This window comes from Coregonus lavaretus (genome assembly GCF_964263955.1).
Source record: "Coregonus lavaretus genome assembly, chromosome: 36".
Lineage (NCBI taxonomy): Eukaryota > Metazoa > Chordata > Actinopteri > Salmoniformes > Salmonidae > Coregonus > Coregonus lavaretus.
The window spans coordinates 19,424,345-19,444,349 of NC_140023.1; the positions used below are offsets into that span (position 1 = coordinate 19,424,345).

Below are 20,005 nucleotides of genomic sequence, written 5' to 3' on the forward strand. Positions count from 1 at the left end.
AGAGGGAATGAAATGGCATCAAACACATGGAAACCATGATTTTTATGTATTTTATACCATTACCACAAGCCCGTTCTCCACAATTAAGGTGCCACCAACCTCCTGTGATATATATACTGTATATAGTATAACATACTGTAACATTAGCTTCAAATCCTAATATAATGTGTTCATGTGTCTCCTTCCTCCACAGGCACCTAGTCACAAATACAGCGCCCACAGCAGTCACGTGACCAATGTGACCTTCATGCACAACGACAGTCACCTGGTGTCCACGGGCGGGAAGGATACCAGTGTCATGCAGTGGCGTCTGGTGGAGAAGACCCCCTCATTGGTCCCCAGCGACTCCTCCCTCTCTCTAGGGGAGGGGCTCCTACATAACTCCACCCCCCGTGCCGCCATCCCAGCGGTGCCCCTGACACCCACCCCCACCGAGCCGGCCGCGACGCCAACCGCAACCCCAACCCCGCCCACTGTCCTCGACCTGACCTCTGACCCCCCAGCGGCGCACTGCGAGGGAGTGGCCATTGTCACACCTCCCCCCACACCCACCTCCCCCACGACCAACGGACGGCAGGAGAGCTCTCCCGAAACCCCTCCCCCTGCCGAGCTAACCCCGCCCCCCTCTGACAGCACGCTGAGCCTCAAGGACAGCCTGGACCCCAGCGACGACACGGCCACACCTAGCGACGAGGGCCGCCCTTTCACCCCACCCTCGTAAAGAGCCTCAGTTGTGATGCAGCCCAGCGCTCTCTCCTGCTCAGCACTCCCCCCTGGAGGCACCTCGATGTCACTGCGTCTCTCAGGAGGTGCGCAGCAGGGTTCCATATCTGTTCAGGTTTCTTTAGTTTTTCTTTTTAGTTTATTTTCATGCTCGTCTTTGTGTTTCGTTTTGATGTCTGTGTGTTAATTGGATAAGAATGGAGGGTGTAAGTGAGACAAGGCAGTCATATTAGTAGCTTATGTTGTTGTTTTTAAACATTGTCACTCGACATCGTGAGAGTGTGAGGAGAGAATGTTGGGGTTGTTCTGGTTCATACGGTTAATTTGTGTCTGCAGATGAAAGCTCTAGCTAATGCCAGGCAGGTACCCCTGGCTAATGCTCACTCCTCAGTCCAGCCCTTTGTCAATATTGATCATATATCGAAGCTATGTTGCCATAGAAACTTATACTCACCCAATCCTTACTCGATAATGCAACAACCTGCAATAACACACCGTAGCATAATTTGCGACCACACACAACCAGTAACACCTACCATCACATGCAGCTGATGAAAACATACTCCATCACGCTGGGCTTTCAAACAGGTGTGTGTGTGTAAGGCCTGACATGCGTGCAGACTGCATTTCCATGGAAATAAACTGTTCTCTCTGCCAGGAAACTCATCCAGCCAGCCTCGTAATGGCAAAAAAGATTAGTAATGATTCATAGGATATCCTGTGGCCATGGACACAATGACCACACTGAACCACCAGCGACCAGTACCCAGCGTACTCTCTCACCTGCTCGCCCTACAATAACATGCTACCATTTTTAGTGTTTCTTTTAATTTCCCTTTGGGATTTATATTTTTTAAAATCTTATTCTGGGGACTGTTCCTTTTCTGCTCTATGGACTGAGATGTTTTTAAGAAAAAAGAAAGAAGATAATAAAAATTTAAAAAAGTATTTAAGTGTGTGCGAGCCGCCGTTTACACATTTGTGTCATTCCAGAGGAGGGTGTGCCCAGCTTTCTCCGCCCTCACCCCCATCCCCCCCTTCTGCAGAAATCAGGACCGGATCACGCTCACAGGAATACACAGCCAGCAGTGGGAGGGAGAGAGCCTCCTCAGTCTTCTACACAGCCCTCTCTGTCTCCCTTCGGTGGAAATGCGCTGGTACATTTAGAGAGAGAGAGAGACTTCTGTTTATCAGCTGGAAGTGGAGGATAGAGAATTGAGAGATTTGCTTTTTAATTGTCCGTCTATGACTAGGGAGAGAAAGTGGAGTAGTAAAGATGTTGCTAGTTGTACAGGATTGAATAATGGAAGTATTTTTCCAGGTTAGTCAGTATCAGAAGGAAGAGAGAGGACTGTGTAAAAAGGTATGTGGTGTAGATAAAGCAAGTTTTAGGCCCTCTCTGTCAGAGAAAGGTGAGTGGGGAACTGTGTAGGTAAAGTGCATGTCAGTGATAGTGTACTAAGGTTGGTATGTGGCATTGACAGGGTTATAGTGATGAGGTAAAGACATTGGTAATCATAGTGAAAGACTGCATGAGGGCATGGTTGTATCAATGTTATACTAATGTTATTCTAGCGTTGTCCTCAAATATGTAGACTTCCAGCTGGTCCACAAAGAACCTCTTTCTCTTTTTATAATATTTTCATTTTCAGATTTTTTTTGCTTTCGCAAATCAACTGCTTTTTTCCTCCTTGGGAATGCTTTATTGTAGGTAGATTTTGTCTGTAGTTTTCCTGTAGTTCTGTAGTTATAATGAACATGGGATTTCCTTCCCAGAATTATCTGTTTCTGAGTGCATGGAACGTGAACACACTTTTTGAACCCTGTACAATATCTCTCATGACCTCAGCACACCCCTCCTACAATGACAGTTGTCAATCTATAAACTAACTCATACCCTATGATATCTGGAGGCTTTCCAGAACGCTACAAACCAGTTTTCAGGGGGGCATGTGGTCTTGCTAGATCTTCCCCTCCCATACTCATCCATTTTGTACATTCAGGTGTGGCTACTTTATGTATATAATGGTATGCCTGTGTGTATATATCTAGTCTCTTCATCTTGAGATATAGATAGACCCTCTGAACAATTTTTCATTGCTTTCTTTTACCACTAGGAGGCCCACTCCTCCAGCTCTTCTACAGGCCAAGCATGTACAATACAGTGTGAAATAATGGCTCTTTGCGTCCTCATAATGTGCTCTTCTTACCATGACAGGTTGTTATGGTGGGACAGTGAACTGGTTTTCTGGGGGTGTCACTCCTCTTGTTATTACAGTGTATTCATGGCCACTCACCTCGCCCCATGTAGGCTTGGTAGTGGTCTGCCAATCGGAGGCCTACAGCCGATATGTACTTTGAATGTTGCTCTGACGAATGGCCTTGCCATAATGTCCACATTGAGAGGGGATCGGGTGTGGGGGTTCGGTAGGTTTTGCCGAAGGTTTTTTAAGGTAGGGAGGATTAGTAAAGTGTGGAAGATATGGACACCAGGGCATCCTATGTACTGGGTCCTGACAAGGATCTAAGATTTTTAAGAGGTAGAGGGTCATCCATCTTTTTAGGGTAACTTTTTCAGAAGGGCTTGTATAGAATCATGTTTTTGAGTTAGATGGGCTAGTATCCAAAACACACAAAGGAAAAGGGAAGGAGAGAAGTGAGTTGAAACACAAAGCTCCTTGACTGGTCTGAAACCTCAGCCCTGTGAATGTATGTCTATATGTCCTGGGGCGGGGATGGGGGAGGAAGGGAGATGGGTACACAGGGGTTGTCTCACCAACACTCCTGGAACAAAACGGCTGGCACACCGGGTTGGAATGGGGGAGGGCATAAAGGGGGGGGAGGGCATAAAGGGGGGGGAGGGCATAAAGGGGGGGGAGGGCATAAAGGGGGAGGAGGGGAGGACACAGACATGTACAACTTTTTGTGATATTCAGAATAAACATGGTTATGACCATCCATGGTGACAGTGATACTGATGATGACAATAATGTTAAAATGATTTGATGTTGATGAGATATAACTGACAAAAAAAGATGAAAAAACATGTTTCACTTGACAATGTTTGAGACGATCTGTCTCTCATGCATTCCTGTTAGTAGACAGAAAAATACTGAATATTAAAAAAAAAATGAAAATAAACATTTTAAAACAGAGAAAAGCTTTTGTGTTTGAGTATTTCCACTGATCTCTGTGTTGATCTTGGTCTGGATGTTTTGTGTTATAAAAGGGGTTAGCTTCAATACATAATTCCAGTTTACATTTAGTCAGAGTTGTGTTTTCAGGATCAGTGAATTGTTGTCGGAGCTTGACGAAGTCCACGTTTAATCCTTCCTCAAACATCTCTATGTCCCAGGGACATAGAGATGTTTGAGGAAGGATTAAACGTGGACTTTGTCAAGCTCCGACAACAACTCACTGAAAACACAACTGTGACCGAGATTGTCTGGTGTTTTGTATTGATCTGAGCCCTCTGATACCTGTCCTGTGTGCGTATCCATGTGTGTGTTTGTCTATGTCTGTATAGTCGAGGGGTTATTCATTTCACTGTCTTCCCTAGTGAATTCTGGATGTTTCTGTGTCTAGTTGGGTCCGTACAGTGAACAGAGTTCTCTGGCCTTGGTATTAGACTCTGTGGGTAAACAGTGAATAGAGGTCTCTGGCTGTGGTATTAGACTCTGTAGGGAAACAGAGGAGTGGTGCCATTCTGATTCAGCTGGTCAGGAGCTTCTTGCTGACTGACTGCCACACAGATAAAAAGACCCACAGACTGCCAGGCATCCCACACAGAGTAAATTCTGTCTGTCTGTCTGTCTGTCTGTACCGCAGTAAAGGGAAGGATGCAAGAGTGTCCCAATGAGCAGCATGATTCAGCATGCCACATTTGAAAGAATAACTTGCATGCTTACAAAACAAAACATTGATGAAATGATGTATACTATAACCGCATTTCAGACACGAGATAGGTGGTTAAAATTTCGTAAGACTTTATTTCATGTGACTTTACATCAAATCAAAGTTATTTATATACTTTTGTATATAGTTATTTATACAAACACATTCAATCACCAAGTGCTAAACAGCAACTTGGAGCGTAAGCCCTCAAGTTACTGTCAGCTGATATCACAGATCCTTTCCCCATCTGTCCCTCTCTTCTTCTTCTGCCTGTGCTGGGTTAGTGTCCCCTGGAATCAGTTCTAGGCATTGCAGCGGTCCTGATTGCAGCACTTCCAGCCTGGTCGAGAGCAAAACTCCAGCCTAGCACAGCCCTTCTCCCCAGTCTCTGTAGAGGAGATACAGAACATTAGAAGATGTAGTAGTATCAAGGCCTTTATCAGAAGATGAAGTAGGATTATGGTCTCAATCAGAAGATGAAGTAGGATTATGGTCTCAATCAGAAGATGAAGTAGGATTATGGTCTAAATCAGAAGATGAAATAGGATTATGGTCTAAATCAGAAGATGAAGTAGGATCAAGGCCTTTATCAGAAGATGAAGTAGGATTATGGTCTCAATCAGAAGATGAAGTAGGATCAAGGCCTTTATCAGAAGATGAAGTAGGATTATGGTCTCAATCAGAAGATGAAGTAGGATCAAGGCCTTTATCAGAAGATGAAGTAGGATTATGGTCTCAATCAGAAGATGAAGTAGGATCAAGGCCTTTATCAGAAGATGAAGTAGGATTATGGTCTCAATCAGAAGATGAAGTAGGATCAAGGCCTTTATCAGAAGATGAAGTAGGATTATGGTCTAAATCAGAAGATGAAGTAGGATCAAGGATTTTATCATAAGATGTAGGATCAAGGATTTTATTATCACAAACTGTTTTATTCATTAAGACTTATTGTTAGGCTACGTATTTGATCACTTATGTTTTTGTATCCCAATTTAATAATTAATTATTGTGTCACTGATTTTGTTTAGGTCAGAAGTCCATGAGAATTGAATGTTGCCCTTTTGAAGGTCCAAACATTGTATTTACTGTTGTATTATGCAATCCAACGTCATTATGGACATATCTTACAGTTAATGTCATCAATCTACCAATTGATCTAAAGAACCAGCCTTGCCAAGAACAAGTAATATTGCTCAGTTCTGGTGTCACGACTTCGGCTGAGGCTGCCTCCCCTCCTTGTTCGGGCAGGCTTCGGCGTTCGTCGTCACTGGAGTACTAACCACTGCCGCCCCAATCATCATCACAATTGTCTTGTCAATCACACACACCTGGTTCTAATCCCCTAATTAGTCTGTGTGTAAGTGTTCCCTCTGCCCCCTTGTCCTTGTGGGTGATTGTTATTGTGAGAGTATGTAGCTCGGTGGAGCTACTCATAACATTGTGTTGCCAGGGTAGATTTTCCCCCTGTGCCTATGTATTATTGGATTCCGTTACAGTGTATTTGCCAGGGATGTTTGTTTCCCCTGTGCCTGTTTCGTTGATCGCTATTGGAGCGCATTTGTGTGTCAACAAAGGAATGAACTCTGTATTCGGTGATTACCCTCCTGCGCCTGACTCCTTTCAGCACATTCACCATACCTGGGCTGTATCTGAAAACTTTACTAGCTGTCAAATCCTTGCTTCCTCCGTCCTTATTTTCCTAATTCCTCGCCTCCCTCTCAAAATGTTATTGGTGAAGGAAGTCAGTGGGAGGGCCCTTTTATCCCCTCCTCTAATGAGCTTATGAGAGAGAGATGAACAATTGAGGAGACAAGGATTTGACAGCTAGTAAGATTGTCAGACACAGCCCTTGTGTAGCAGAGCCAAATGAAGGACTATGATACTCACTCCTGGTGTAGCAGGCCTGCTTTATTTTGCTTGAGCAATTTAGGAGCTGGTTCCTCAGCATGAGGAAGTCCTCACCGTAACACTCAATGTTGTAATCAGCTATGACAAGGGAAGAGAGGGAAGAGTGTCAGGGTTATGTCTTATCAATGACTACAGTATATTTAGGCTGGTTCAAAGATCACAGGAGACAAAGATCACAACAAACATAATGATGTGATCTGAGGAAGATTTCAATCTCTTGCCAGCACTGTTATGAATGATGCAGAGCAGGAATTCAGTAATGTGAGTGTACATGCGCATGTGTGTGTGTGGGAGCTGCTGTGTGTATGTGTGTGTTTGGATCATGTGTTAGGCCTCAAAATACAGAAGAAAGGAGACCTAAGGGAGTGTAAAAACTACCTCAGGATAATGTTGGACAACACCAGGAAAAGTGTTCAATCACATCCTTCTATAGGATGGTGGTGGATAAAAAACTGAGAACATTAGGCCTGTTTGAGAAGTGGAAGATCTTTCGGAGATCAAATTGCCATCCTCAGGATTATCATCAAACAGTCCATAAATTGGAACTTCGAGAAAGCCTTTGACATACAGTACCAGTCAAAGGTTTGGACACACCTACTCATTCAAGGGTTTTTCTTTATTTTTACTATTTTCTACATTGTAGAATAATAGTGAAGACATCAAAACTATGAAATAACACATATGGAATCATGTAGTAACCAAAAAAGTGTTAATCAAATCAAAATATATTTTATATTTTAGATTCTTCAAATAGCCACCCTTTGCCTTGATGAAAGCTTTGCACACTCTTGGCATTCTCTCAACCAGCTTCACCTGGAATTCTTATAACTGTAAAATAAATATGATCATACCTGGTGATGGTACAAAATTGGCACCATTTCATATAACTGACAACAGAGAGTGTTCTGCCGAGCGACCTCTGAGCGACGCAGAGATGCCATTCAAATGCCTGCTGACTCGTTACAACTTCAGCTTTACGCACAAAGTGATCGTCCCTCTGTGACCATGAGAAAGGGGTCTTGTTTCAATTATGCAAAATTATTTATATTATTTTCATGTTGAGAGCTCTAAATCCATCTGATTTCAAGCGGAGCTGCGAGGTTCACAGCCAGAGGAAATTGATCCTTTCTCTGGATCGGCTCGAAAATGTTGTATGTCGCTCCTTATGCAAATGAGGTGTCAGATTTCACATACTGCATCTCAGCTGAGAGCGGCATGTGAAGTGGGACAACCAAAGATTTCACGGAGTGCACAGCAATGGATGTTGCGCCATTCACAGTGCGCTCTGTACACAAAAATGTAGGTCGGAACCGGTCAAGAACCGCTCAAACTCTCCTAAATAGGGGACTTTACACCTAAGAGGTTTTAAAAAGTACAAACATTCACCAACCAATGCCTCAGAAGCTTACTTGGAATCCATTGGTCAGATACCATCAGCAACATCTGACTGTGGGAGATAAACTTTTTGAAGTACAAATTAAGAGGAGGAAGTGGTGCTTGTTAGGCCACACTCTAAGAAGAAACATGCATCACGTGGACCACCAAACAGACTCTTACCTTTAGCCCACAAGTTAAACGCAAGCGAGAAAGGCCTAAGACCACCTTTATCTACTGCTCCACCTGCATCTTCACAGAGTAAGAAATGAAGATAGAGCAACTGACATGGCAACAATAACTCGAACAACTGGCTAAGGATGGAAGGGTTTGGAAGCAGTTTGTCTATGAGATAGAAGGGGTTGGAAGCAGTTCGTTGATGACCTATGTTCGGAAAGGAACTCAAAGCACTAAGTGAAGTAAGTAAGTGTAACTTACCTGTGCACAGAGGGAGCAGCAGAAGCAGGACCAGGTAGGCTCTCATTGTTGGTCTCAGTCGAGGACTTCTCTCAGCAATAGATAAGTCTGAGGTTAAAAGTGTTTTAAGGGGCAGAGAGCGCCTCTGCTTTTATACTGTGTTGTGTGCTCAGACAGGAACACATACACCCACACAATGACAGGCACGGCATACACTCAGTGTTTGCCAAGGATTGGATAAGGGAGGTGGATTTCAGCATTAAAGAATGGTGTCTAAAATGTGTTCCATGTAAGGAAAGGGTATGTCATCACATGACTGTCACATTATCAGTTGGAGGCTTAGAGCACTCAAATAAGACTTCACCTCTGTTGGCTGACCAAGCTCATTGTTGACAAGAAACACTTTATTAATAACGTTCATGAATAAACTATTAATAAATCATGAATAAATCATGCTATTCATAAAGATATACGTTTTTAATTGTAAAATGTTGACACATTTATAAGCATTTATAAGCACGATAATTCATAAGCATTTAGAACCAGTCTTACAGAATATTAACAAAAATGCTGAGTAATGATCACCTTTTCTGTTTAATTTCTGTTATCATTTGACACAAATCAAGAAAATATTACATATGATATTATATAGGATAATAATTGTTCCATTCACATATATATATATATAAAAAACATCCATATATATATAGAAAATATACATCCATTGTGTTAATAATAGATTGTGAGACATTTGGATGCATTAGCAATGTCTCGTCTAAAAAATACATATTGTAATCTACAAAACCTTATCACCAACATCATGAACCAATGACACTTTGGCAGGGCATATCTTTAGTGGCTCAGCATTGCGGCCGCTGTCACTCACACAGGGACAGAAGTAGGGCAACAATGGCTCTTTAAACTTGTCCCTGAATGTATAGATGAGTGACATGTCAGTGGGGTCATAGAAAGTCACCTCTCCCGCGTCATAATCCAGACACACTCTGACCCTCCTGGGCCTCCTCTTCAGTGTGAGACGGGTCCAGGGCATGGTGCAGGCGCTGTACTGGCCGCCGTCCCTCAGGGACAGTGCCCAGAACCCATGGGCAGGGTTCACACTCAGGACCCCCTTCCTACGCACACTCTGTCTTAGGACCCCCAGGTCCCATCTGGTCTTGCCCGCCACCTCCACCTCCCAACAGAGACTGCCGGAGCTGAAGGGGTCGGCCCCCAGCACGCAAACACATGTGTCACAGCGCTCTGGGTTGTTGGGGACGTGAGGCTTCTCTCCACTGACGCACACACTGGTCAGGTCGTCTGAGAGAGAGAGCCATGGGGCCGCAGTGTTGGGGTCCAGAGTCACTGGGGCTGGGGGGAAACACAAACAGGTATGACTACAACGCTATATAACAATTTATATTTTAAAGTATGGTTCTCTGAGCATCTAGTGATCTGATAACCATTAATTTGCTCTGGTCTAGTACTCACTGTATTGCACCTTCTCCTGCATATTCTCCCAGATCTTGAACCTCAGGTTGCCCAGGTGTTGGGCCACGTCTATCAATGCCCCTAATACAGGTTCTGGATCCTGCAATGTATAGTTGGCCCTGAAGCAAAAATACAGATAGAGTGGCTGTTGTAGTAAAGGACTATAACCTAAAAGCAGGCAGAATGTGTTTGAAAAAGTAGTACTGTACCTTGCTTTGTTGTTCTTGTAAGCCTGGGGAAAGAACATAGTGTGAGATAAAATGACCAAATTAGGAAATCAAATGTATTTTAGAATGTGTATGCTAAAAGTAAGTGTCTCTGACCTGGACAAATGGAAGATCGTTGGCCTCTATATCCTGTTCTATCTCTCTGATGTTGCTGGTCAGGGAGGTCATCTTCTTGGCCAGGTGTTCAATCTTCTCTGCCATTATAACTGTCTTCATCTCCACCTCCTCAGAGAGGGCAGACAGCCGAACAACTTCCTCCAGATTCAGAAAGTGATGCAGCTCCTCAAATTCATCTCTTATCTTCCTTTCTGTTTGCTTGGCCTGGCTCTAGGGGTCGACAGGTCAAAGGGTCAGTGGGTGAGTTCTCATGCTGTCTGATATAATATGGAAATGGTTTCATGGCGCAAAACTGTTAAAAAAGGCTAGGAGGCCAAATTGTTGACAATAAAGTAAACTTTATTTCTCCTTATAATTGTTTGTTCCATGGTACTTACCTTGATGTGTTCTGCTGTTTTGATGCATTCCTCCTTTAACTTTTGGAATGTCTCCAACTTCCTCCTCAGAGGGATGATATATGCTTTCACTTCCTCCTGGCCACATACCAGAGGGAAATCTCAATTGCATTTCCTTGACTCCTCATGTCCTCTCTCCTCACTTCCTTCTCAAAACCCACTGGATGAGAAAGTCAGAGGTCCCTCCACTCTGACCTTCTCCTCCAATGGGTTTTGAGAAGGAGGTGATGAGATAGGACGAGAGGAGTCAAGGAGTTTAGGCCACAAACAGTTTCAGGAATTGAGGCGTCTGTGTGCTATTAGACAGACTCTATTATACATTGTAGAATAATAGTGAAGACATCAAAACTATGAAATAACACATATGGAATCATGTAGTAACCAAAAAGTGTTAAACAAATTAAAATATGTTATATTTCAGATTCTTCAAATATCCACCCTTTGCCTTGATGACAGCTTTGCACACTATTGGCATTCTCTCAACCAGCTTCACCTGGAATGCTTTTCCAACAGTCTTGAAGGAGTTCTCACATATGATGAGCACTTGTTAGCTGCATTTCCTTCACTCTGTGGTCTGACTCATCCCAAACCATCTCAATTTGGTTGAGGTCGGGGGATTGTGGAAGCCAGGTCATCTGATGCAGCACTCCATCACTCTCCTTCTTGGTAAAATAGATAGCCCTTACACAGCCTGGAGGTGTGTTGGGTCAATGTCCTGTTGAAAAACAAATGACAGTCCCACTAAGCCCAAACCAGATGGGATGGTGTATCACCGCAGAATACTGTGGTAGCCATGCTGGTTAAGTGTACCTTGAATTCTAAATAAATCACAGACAGTGTCACCAGCAAAGCACCATAACACCTCCTCCTCCATGCTTTAAGGTGGGAAATACACGTGCGGAGATCATCCGTTCACCCACACCGCGTCTCACAAAGACACGATGGTTGGAACCAAAAATCTCATATTTGGACTCCAGACCAAAGGACACATTTCCACCAGTCTAATGTCCATTGCTCGTGTCTCTTGGCCCAAGCAAGTCTCTTCTTATTATTGGTGACCTTTAGTAGTGGTTTCTTTGCAGCAATTCGGCCATGAAGGCCTGATTCACACAGTCTCCTCTGAACAGTTGATGTTGAGATGTGTCTGTTACTTAAACTCTGTGAAGCATTTATTTGGGCTGCAATTACTGAGGCTTGTAACTCTAATGAATTTATCCTCTGCAGCAGAGGTAACTCTGGGTCTTCCTTTCCTGTGGTGGTCCTCATGAGAGCCAGTTTCATCATAGCGCTTGATGGTTTCTGCGACTGCACTTGAAGAAACTGTAAAAGTTCTTGAAATGTTCCGTATTGACTGACCTTCATGTCTTAAAGTAATGATGTGGACTGTCATTTCTCTTTGCCTATTTGAGCTGTTCTTGCCATAATATGGACTTGGTCTTTTACCAAATAGGAATATCTTCTGTATACCCCCCTTACCTTGTCACAACACAACTGATTGGCTCAAACGCATTAAGACGGAAATAAATTCCACATATTAACTTTTAAAGAAGGCACACCTGTTAATTGAAATGCATTCCAGGTGACTTCCTCGTGAAGCTGGTTGAGAGAATGCCAAGAGTGTGCAAAGCTGTCAAGGCAAAGGGTGGGTATTTGAAGAATATCAAATATAAAATATATTTTGATTTGTTTAACACTTTTTTGGTTACTACATGATTCCATATGTGTCATTTCATAGTTTTGATAAAGAAAAACCCTTGAATTAGTAGGTGTTCCAAAACATTTGACTGGTAGTGTATAATATTTGTTCTGCCCATGACGAAACCGCGTTGAATGATTCTCAGAAACTGCAAAGCCGACATTCCTGCTGAACTCATGAGCTCATCTAATGCACAGATAAGAAAATGAAAAAGAACAACATATTGCCAAATAACAAAACTAAGCAAACAGAACTATAGTTTCAGTGGACTGAATAATCCCAATAAGGTGGAATTTTACATAACATTTATGTAATTTAGCAGACGCTATTATCCAGAGTGACTTACAGTAGTGTGTGCATGTATTTCCATACTTGTCCTCCATGGGAATCAAACCCACAACCCTGGCGTTGTCAGCACCGTGCTCTACGAACTGAGCCACACGGGCTCATCTGTCTAGCATAAATGACTTACAGTCACAGTAATTGGAACACTACAGTAAAACAGTAAACAGACTAATTACTGTAACACTACCAGACCAGCCTAGCGAAGTGACATACAGTCACTGGCCCTGAAATGACATACAGTTCTAGCCATACCTTGAGTTCCTGAGCAGCCTCGTCCACAGGGCAGAGCTGGTGGCTCCTGTGTCTCCTGGAGGTCTGACACACCGCACACAGAGCCTCCTGGTCCTCCACACAGAACAACAACAACCTCTTCCCGTGGAGACTGCACCTTTCATCTCCATCCTGTACCAACCCACTCCTCCCTCCTGACTCCCTCCTTCCCTGGCTCTCCTTCTCCCCCTCTCTCGTCTCCTCCTGCTTGGCGGTACTGTGGCTCCTCTCCCTCACAAAGGCCTCCACGATGTTCCTCAGAGCCAGGTTACTGGGTGGAGTGGTGGTTAGGGAATGGTGGCGGCAGACGGGGCACTTTTTGATGACCTGAGTGTTCCAGAAGTTGTCCAGGCAGCTCCTGCAGAAGCTGTGGCTGCAGCCCAGCACCACAGGGTCAGTGAAAACATCGCAGCACACAGGGCAGGACATGTCGTCCTCCAGGGTCCAGGTGGCAGCCATGACGGAGAGATGTGTGCTTGTTCTGAGCTGGTGTACCTACCGTAAGGTGGCTGGGCTAGGGACTGATGACGCTGTCTGGAATGCTGACAAACTTGTCCAGTGTTTGGGTGTTGACTTGCTTCACTTAAAGACTGAGGCATGGAATCAAAGTAAACAAAATATGTACTTTTATTGAACATGACACCAAGAAGTAGGGAATTCAATTATGACTCTTGCTCTCAATAAATTAATTAACAGTTCCGAAATACACATTGGTTTCACAGACATCACTGTCATCACTGGAGTTCAGGATATTCACCTCAATAGACAAAACAATAGACAGAAAAAATCAATACACAGGAGTCACTGTGACAGACTTTACCAATACAGATCCTTCAGTATGTGATCATAAAATAGAACCACCAGATTATATCCTTAGTGAACAGGTGCCACAGTCACAGACACCTTCTCAGGGCAGATCCTCAGCACTCCAGGGTTAGTGCCATCAGAGTTCAGACAGGGAGAGAAGTAGGGGAACAGTCTCTCTGTGAACCTGTGTTCAAACATATAGATGAGTGACATGTCACTGGAGTCATGGGAAGAGAGCTCTCCTTTCTCATAGTCCAGCTTGACCATGATCCTCTTAGGCTTCCTCTTCAGAACCAAAGGGGTACCCAGGGGGGCAGTTCCAGCACTATACTGCTCCCCATTCCACAACCCCATCGCCCAGATCCCGCCCTCTGTGCTGACCATCACATTGCCCTTCCGGGCTACATTATCTTTAGCCACACCCAGAGTCCAGGCCTTCTTAGGCCCCACCTCCACCTCCCAGCTGTGAATGCCTGAGCAGAAACCCACAGAGCCTAGCACGCTCACTGAGCTGTCGAATCGCTCAGCGTTATCAGGCACAGGCTGGGACACCCATCTGTCACTCACCTCCAGGAGGACCCCAGAGATCAGTAGATCAGCGTGGGCTGAATTCACATCCAGAGTCACATGGGCTGGGACAGAAGGAGTGGTCAGGTTAGATGGCCACCGGGTTAGATACATGGATATTAGTGCAATGTATTGCTGGCTGTATGAACAGAACATGAGTCAGCAGTTTGTCACTGGGTCAGAAATCAGAACATTGGTCAGCAGTTCATTTTTTGGCAATCAGAACATGAGTCAGCAGTTTGTATTTCAGCAATCATAACATGACTGAGCAGTTTGTCAATGAGTCCGTCATAGTGGTGGTAAAAGTACCCAATTGACATACTTGAGTAAAAGTAAAGATACCTTAATAGAAAATGGCTCTGTTAAAAGTGAAAGTCACCCAGTAAAATACTACTTCAGTAAAAGTCTAGAAGTATTTGGTTTTAAATATACTTAAGTATCAAAAGTAAATGTATTTGCTCAAATATACTTAAGTATCAAAAGTAAAAATGTAAATCATTGCAAATTCCTTATATTAAGCCAACCAGACGGCACAATTTTATTGTTTCTTTTAATTTACGGATAGCCAGGGGCACACTCCAACACTCCAGCATTTGTGTTTAGTGAGTCCGCAGTAGGGATGACCAGGGATGTGCTCTTGATTAGTGTGTGAATTGGACCATTTTCCTGTCCTGCTAAGCATTCCAAATGTAACGAGTACTTTTGGTTGTCAGGGAAAATGTATGGAGTAAAAAGTACATTATTTTCTTTAGGAATGTAGTGAAGTAAAAGTTGTCAAAAATATAAATAGTAAAGTACAGATACCCAAAAAAAACGACTTAAGTTATACTTTAAAGTATTTTTACTTAAGTACTTTACACCACTGGTCAGTCAGGAATCTGAACTTGAGTCAGCTTTTTGTCAATAATCAGTCAGAAATCAGAACATTAATCAGGTTTTTGTGAGGAATCAGATTGGCTCAGAAAAGTTACATTTTGTTGTTGCTTCACTCAGGATTCAAGGCTATGGAAGAGTGCGTAGAGACTGGAGCCTGGATATTGGACTGTAATGTTTAGAAACTGATCATTGTGCTGCGTCATGGAAGCAAGTCAATAATGAACCTCAAATATGTGGCCTGTTGCTTATAAAATCTGTGTACTCACTGTATTGCACCATTTTCTGCATTTTCTCCCAGACCTTGAACCTCGGGTTCCCCAGGTGTTGGGCCACGTCTATCAGTGTCCCTGATAAAGGCTCTGGATCCTGCAGTGTACTGAAATGACATACAGTACAGACAGTTTGTGTCAATAATGTTGGAGACTGATCAAATATTTGACTTATGATGATCGTAATGTTGCATACCTGTCTTTCAAGTCCTTGTATATCTGAAACAAGAACACACGTGGTTCTCAGTTTTAAAAAATAACATCATTGTTTGAGAATGCCTCAGTACATCTAACAGTTGTACCATGAATATAGAGTGTTGTTAAAATATGTGAGATGAACCTGCAGGAATGAGACATCATCTGTTTTCATCCTGTTCTGTATGTCTGAGATTCTCTCAGAGAGGGAGTTAATGTCGCTAGTGAGGTTAATATCACTCTTGATATGTCCTGCTGTGGTCTGGGCCTGGGTCTGGCAGAGGGAACAGTACAATAAGATAGACATGTACCTATGTAGTATCTGTGTAATATCTTTGGATTGTCTTTGTAATATTGTGTTATTTAGCTAGTGACATACCTTGATGTATTGTGCTGCATGCTCTCTTGAGGCTCTTGATTGTTTTATGTCCAGTTCCAGTTTCTCAGGAAGGTTGTAGAGCAATGAAGTGAGTTCCCTCTAGGTAGATAATAGAAAAGAGTGGGGATAGTGGTGGAGAGATAAGGAGGGGTTACAGTAGAAAAAAGGAAGGAAATAAAATGAGTTTCTCAACTATTCTGTGTTTACAGTATATTGAGTTCCAAAGGGAACTCAGTTAGCAAGGGGAAAAGACTGCAAGTAGATGTGTATTCCTGCTAGCACAGTACCTTATGCCATTGTGCTTCCTCCTTCACTGACAGGTATTTATGCTTGGCATGCAGCTCGGTCTCCACACACACAGCACAAACAAGTTTCTCACACTCCTCACAAAAAAACCTGAGCTTCTTGTTATGTGTGGCAAACACCACAAGACCCACTGCTCTCCCCTCACTCCCCTCCTTCTCCTCTCTCTGCAGGTAGGCCTCCACTATGTTCCTCAGATTCATGTTGGACATGGAGGGCTGTAAATCGTCCATGGAATGCCTTCGCCTGCAGACAGGGCATTCGCACTGCTTTTGTTGTATCCATGTTGGTGTTTCCAGGCAGCTGCGGCAGAAGCTGTGTTGGCACTTCAGACTCACAGGGTCCTGGAAGAATTCAAAGCAGATGGGACAGCTGAGCTCGTCCTCCAGAGCTGCTGTAGGTCCCTGCTGGGCCATCCTCTTCCTCAGGTAAAGTCAGGTAAAGGCCTTTCTCTTCAGAATGCAGTATGAACTAGCGACTGTACATTTGTACATGCGTCATTACAACCGTGACCTTTCTGCCTTTCAATCTCTTCTTCACCAACCCACTACACGGAATGTAGGAATGTGCTTGATTACCTATTAACATTTAGGCCGTACCTGTGATCAAAGTGTATCGCAGTTATCCAATTCATTCCAAGGCAGAGGTCACGTAAGTTAGCAATGAAGTCATTCCTTTGGCACATGTTGCTGTATCTCAAGTACTGTTAATGTCTCTGTCATTCAACAACAAAACCCCAACAGAAACAGCCACACTAGGTGTCATATACAACAGATCCAAGAAACTGAACAAAGCATTGTAGATGCCTGGTATCTGCAGTCTTGTAAGAATGTTTGATGAAAAAAAGGTACTAGGACTAATAACTGATTGGCACTGATTAACCAATAATAACTGATTGGCACTGATTAACCAATAATAACTGATTGGACACTGAGGTGGTAACAGCCAGTCTGCCACACTGTCAAATCAACTTCAAAAAGCTTCTACTCTGAGAGGTGATTCTGGTCTGTTGTGATCGGCTATAACGCATGGATTTTGAGAGCAGAACCAGTTAAATAACTTTTACATTTTACATTTACATTTGAGTCATTTAGCAGACACTCTTATCCAGAGCGACTTACAGTTAGTGAGTGCATACATTTTTCATCCTTTTGCATCTTGTAACGCAGCACCATCTGAACTGCAACCCGACATAACAAGCCCTGTCAGGCTCAGAGTAGCCTCACAAGTCAGCAGACCCTCAGCTGGTGACTATTATATAAAATGATTCTGTTGTGACATTCAGTTGTGAAAGCTGCCAAAAGGGGGGGGTAAAGCACTGCTGTGGCTGCTGTATTGTAGTCAGTCACAACGGATGATGCCTGGGGCCCATACTTAAGAGACTTTTAAGTGAATATTGATTATTTGGCAAATGAAATCCCATGCTACATGTTAGGGCACAGTTCTAGGCAGACGAGAGAGCATCTAATCAAATAAAGTGTTTTACACAATACTGTGTCTAGTCACATAATTATTTTAAATAGGATACCTAGATTGCATTAGAACATTTTATCACAGGCTCTTTCTTCTTCTGTCTAACTGTCTTCCAACTACTCTTTTTCTTTATCTCTCACCCAAATGCTTTTCTTTTCCATTCTCTGACACTGACACCTAATTGTAACAGTCTGAAATACCCATTTATCCATTTCACCCCTGAGTCATTTTCTGTCCCTAAGTGATCCAGACATAAGTTTTTTCGCCAAACTTTATGCATGTTCATTCCACTACCACTATCACTCAAATTGTATTTTTATTTCCATTTGTCACCATTAGAGGGGTCAGTTCCTTTGTGTCCATCTTCATTGTGATGTACATTCTACTTGTAAGCCTATTATTAGTTGACCTTTGATCCCTTTGGTAATGTTAGTGCTCTAAAGGTGTGATTCATCATTACTTGTTGAAGAGGATTTGACATTAGCAGTTCGATTGAGATCATGATAGGATCCTGTTTTGGGACACAGGAGACTAGTGGTCAGAAGTATAGAAGTCATTAAGCAACTAATATCTGTGTCTGTCCCCATTCTGATCAGACAGACATATTGATGAGTCTAGGCCATTGTCTCATGTCAGAAAGCGTGAAGGCCGTCTGCACTGATCTGTCTGATAGTTCGCAAACACTCATGTGATAGCTAAAAAGAAGTTAGGCTACAATATACTGTCCTATCATGAAAAAAATGTTACCAAGGTGAGCAAGTCTTAGCTACCTAATTCTATATCAAGTAAGGTGTTTTGTGGTGGTAGAATCAGCATTTATGAAATGTGAAATGTGCACGAAAATGTCTGCTTGCTGTCTGAACCAGTCTCAAATCAATCCATATGAAATGAAAAGCAGGGATGCTAACAATGCCAGTTCACACACTCAATGCTTAATACTAGCTAGGTGAAGTTCTAGCTAATGCACAAATGAGTTTTCATTATATCTGTTCTGCCATGAGTAGTGAGCCGAGTTCTACAGCACAGCTGACTGCTTTCTGCAACGTTATCGCGTTGGTCAAATGTGACAAAGTAGCGAGGCACAGTGCCAGCTTTTAGAGTCAGATACATGCAGATTTTTCTAACAGTCCCCAAACTTTGGTGCCGTACAACTTCATCAACAAGCTGGCAAACTAGCTACCGTATGGCCATTCAAACAAGCTTGCACTAGGGTGCTAGCTGTAGCAAATTTGCTCAAGTGATTGAGCATGGTTTGTCGTGTTAGCCAATGCGTCATAGCTACCGAGAACAGAGTGATTTTCAGAATTAGGAACTAGTGTTATGCCGATGAGATCTGTGAAAGAGGACATGACTGACTGGGTGTTTTCGGTCGGAGTTCTGAGAATTAAACATAAATTCTATTCGTTTTCTACTGGCTCTATGTTAGGCTTTGCTCTTAGTGTGCTCTCTCTCTCTTTCTCTCATTAGTGGCACTGCTAGATAGTGAAGCTACACTCAGCAACAGCTGTGTGTGTGTGTGTGCGCGCATGTATGCGTGTGTTTGTGTGTGTCTGTGTATCTGTGTCTGTGTGTGCATGTTCGCTTGCGTGTATGAGCATGTCTTGTTTAGTTGTGTGTGTGCTTCTGTGTTTTAGCCGACGTGTGGGTCTGGGGATTTTTTTTGGTTTGAAAATGAGTGGAGAATAACGGAGTGGAGCTTTCTTCCGTACGGTGGCCAGGAGACAGACAAATTGCTCATGTGAGAGAGATGGGGAACAATGAATAGTGCTCCTGGGCACACTGGGAACACTGGGCAGTCTCAGTACTGACTCACAAAAGAGGGAGGACTAATGGAGAGTTTTAGGGAGAGAATGACTGTGGTCTTTCTCATTTGTGCTCTGTTTCTCCTCTGAATCAGTGAAGCATGTCTGTCCCCGACAGAGGCCTGTGAATGCAGCCCAGCATTAAGCACCATTGGCCTCCTATAACAAGCTAACACATGCTGTTTGGGAATAACTATTGAGCTGCTCATGTCCCCCACTCACTTCGAATCCATAACTGTTACCTGAGTTCCTTTGTCATGTATTGGCACAACCAGCTGTCTCCAAGTACATTTATTTCAAGGACATTTATTACTTTTGTGTTGATGACTTGAATCCCCTCGGTTTCAGAGTTGAATGTAACTGGTTATTGTTCAAAAGTTTATATTGCTGAAGCAATAATTAGAGTTAGTAAACTCAGATATGGTCTTCTGGAAGGCTTTGTACTGTCTGGTAGGAGAGGCTATATAAATGACTATATAA

At 43.2% G+C, this 20,005-nt stretch overlaps 4 protein-coding genes across 6 annotated transcripts in view; 1 reads left to right on the forward strand and 3 right to left on the reverse strand.

The window, feature by feature from the left end:
* Positions 1 to 1,632, forward strand: part of LOC311110883 (echinoderm microtubule-associated protein-like 4) — a 65,065-nt gene extending 63,433 nt beyond the window's left edge. The window contains exon 24 of the mRNA XM_084153498.1: positions 194 to 1,632. Coding sequence (XP_084009624.1) covers positions 194 to 721 — 528 coding nt within the window. The 3' untranslated portion in view covers positions 722 to 1,632. The remainder of the gene's footprint in view (positions 1 to 193) is intronic.
* Positions 1,633 to 4,692: 3,060 nt separating this feature from the next.
* On the reverse strand, positions 4,693 to 8,448 carry LOC311110572 (uncharacterized protein). The gene is made up of 3 exons (XM_084153081.1): positions 8,338 to 8,448; positions 6,505 to 6,603; positions 4,693 to 5,005 (listed from the first exon to the last, which is right to left on the reverse strand). The coding sequence occupies exons 1-3, from the start codon at positions 8,381 to 8,383 to the stop codon at positions 4,920 to 4,922; spliced, it is 231 nt and encodes a 76-aa protein (XP_084009207.1). The 5' UTR covers positions 8,384 to 8,448; the 3' UTR covers positions 4,693 to 4,919.
* Positions 8,449 to 8,891: 443 nt separating this feature from the next.
* LOC311110570 (E3 ubiquitin-protein ligase TRIM35-like) lies at positions 8,892 to 13,398 on the reverse strand. Its single transcript, XM_084153078.1, has 6 exons — positions 12,837 to 13,398; positions 10,526 to 10,621; positions 10,128 to 10,358; positions 10,014 to 10,036; positions 9,805 to 9,923; positions 8,892 to 9,684 (listed from the first exon to the last, which is right to left on the reverse strand). Exons 1-6 carry the CDS (start codon positions 13,311 to 13,313, stop codon positions 9,113 to 9,115), a joined length of 1,518 nt encoding a protein of 505 aa, XP_084009204.1. The 5' UTR covers positions 13,314 to 13,398; the 3' UTR covers positions 8,892 to 9,112.
* LOC311110571 (E3 ubiquitin-protein ligase TRIM21-like) lies at positions 13,360 to 17,364 on the reverse strand. 3 transcript variants are annotated; one of them, XM_084153079.1, is made up of 7 exons: positions 16,235 to 17,364; positions 15,948 to 16,046; positions 15,714 to 15,842; positions 15,570 to 15,592; positions 15,371 to 15,480; positions 13,716 to 14,293; positions 13,360 to 13,444 (listed from the first exon to the last, which is right to left on the reverse strand). In XM_084153079.1, exons 1-6 carry the CDS (start codon positions 16,664 to 16,666, stop codon positions 13,728 to 13,730), a joined length of 1,359 nt encoding a protein of 452 aa, XP_084009205.1. In that variant the 5' UTR covers positions 16,667 to 17,364; the 3' UTR covers positions 13,360 to 13,444; positions 13,716 to 13,727. The 3 variants fall into 3 exon arrangements, 2 of the variants coding, with proteins under 2 accessions (XP_084009205.1, XP_084009206.1); XR_014610706.1 differs by having other exon boundaries at positions 13,376 to 13,444; positions 13,675 to 14,293; XM_084153080.1 differs by lacking the exon at positions 13,360 to 13,444 and having other exon boundaries at positions 13,458 to 14,293.
* Positions 17,365 to 20,005: the final 2,641 nt, after the last annotated feature.

What these genes read in the sequence shown, in the direction of transcription:
- LOC311110572 (XM_084153081.1), bottom strand. Translation starts at nt 8,383, where the DNA reads ATGAGAGCCTACCTGGTCCTGCTTCTGCTGCTCCCTCTGTGCACAG. An exon ending in GCTGCTCCCTCTGTGCACAG is followed by an intron (nt 6,604 to 8,337) that starts GTAAGTTACACT and finishes CCCTTGTCATAG; the next exon opens with CTGATTACAACATTGAGTGT. An exon ending in GCAGGCCTGCTACACCAGGA is followed by an intron (nt 5,006 to 6,504) that starts GTGAGTATCATA and finishes TCTCCTCTACAG; the next exon opens with AGACTGGGGAGAAGGGCTGT.
- LOC311110570 (XM_084153078.1), bottom strand. Translation starts at nt 13,313, where the DNA reads ATGGCTGCCACCTGGACCCTGGAGGACGACATGTCCTGCCCTGTGTGC. An exon ending in ACGATCTTCCATTTGTCCAG is followed by an intron (nt 10,037 to 10,127) that starts GTCAGAGACACT and finishes TTCTTTCCCCAG; the next exon opens with GCTTACAAGAACAACAAAGC. An exon ending in TACAAGAACAACAAAGCAAG is followed by an intron (nt 9,924 to 10,013) that starts GTACAGTACTAC and finishes TTTTTGCTTCAG; the next exon opens with GGCCAACTATACATTGCAGG.
- LOC311110571 (XM_084153079.1), bottom strand. Translation starts at nt 16,666, where the DNA reads ATGGCCCAGCAGGGACCTACAGCAGCTCTGGAGGACGAGCTCAGCTGT. An exon ending in AGGAAGCACAATGGCATAAG is followed by an intron (nt 16,047 to 16,234) that starts GTACTGTGCTAG and finishes TTATCTACCTAG; the next exon opens with AGGGAACTCACTTCATTGCT. An exon ending in GCAGAAAATGGTGCAATACA is followed by an intron (nt 14,294 to 15,370) that starts GTGAGTACACAG and finishes CTTCTGTCCCAG; the next exon opens with CCCATGTGACTCTGGATGTG.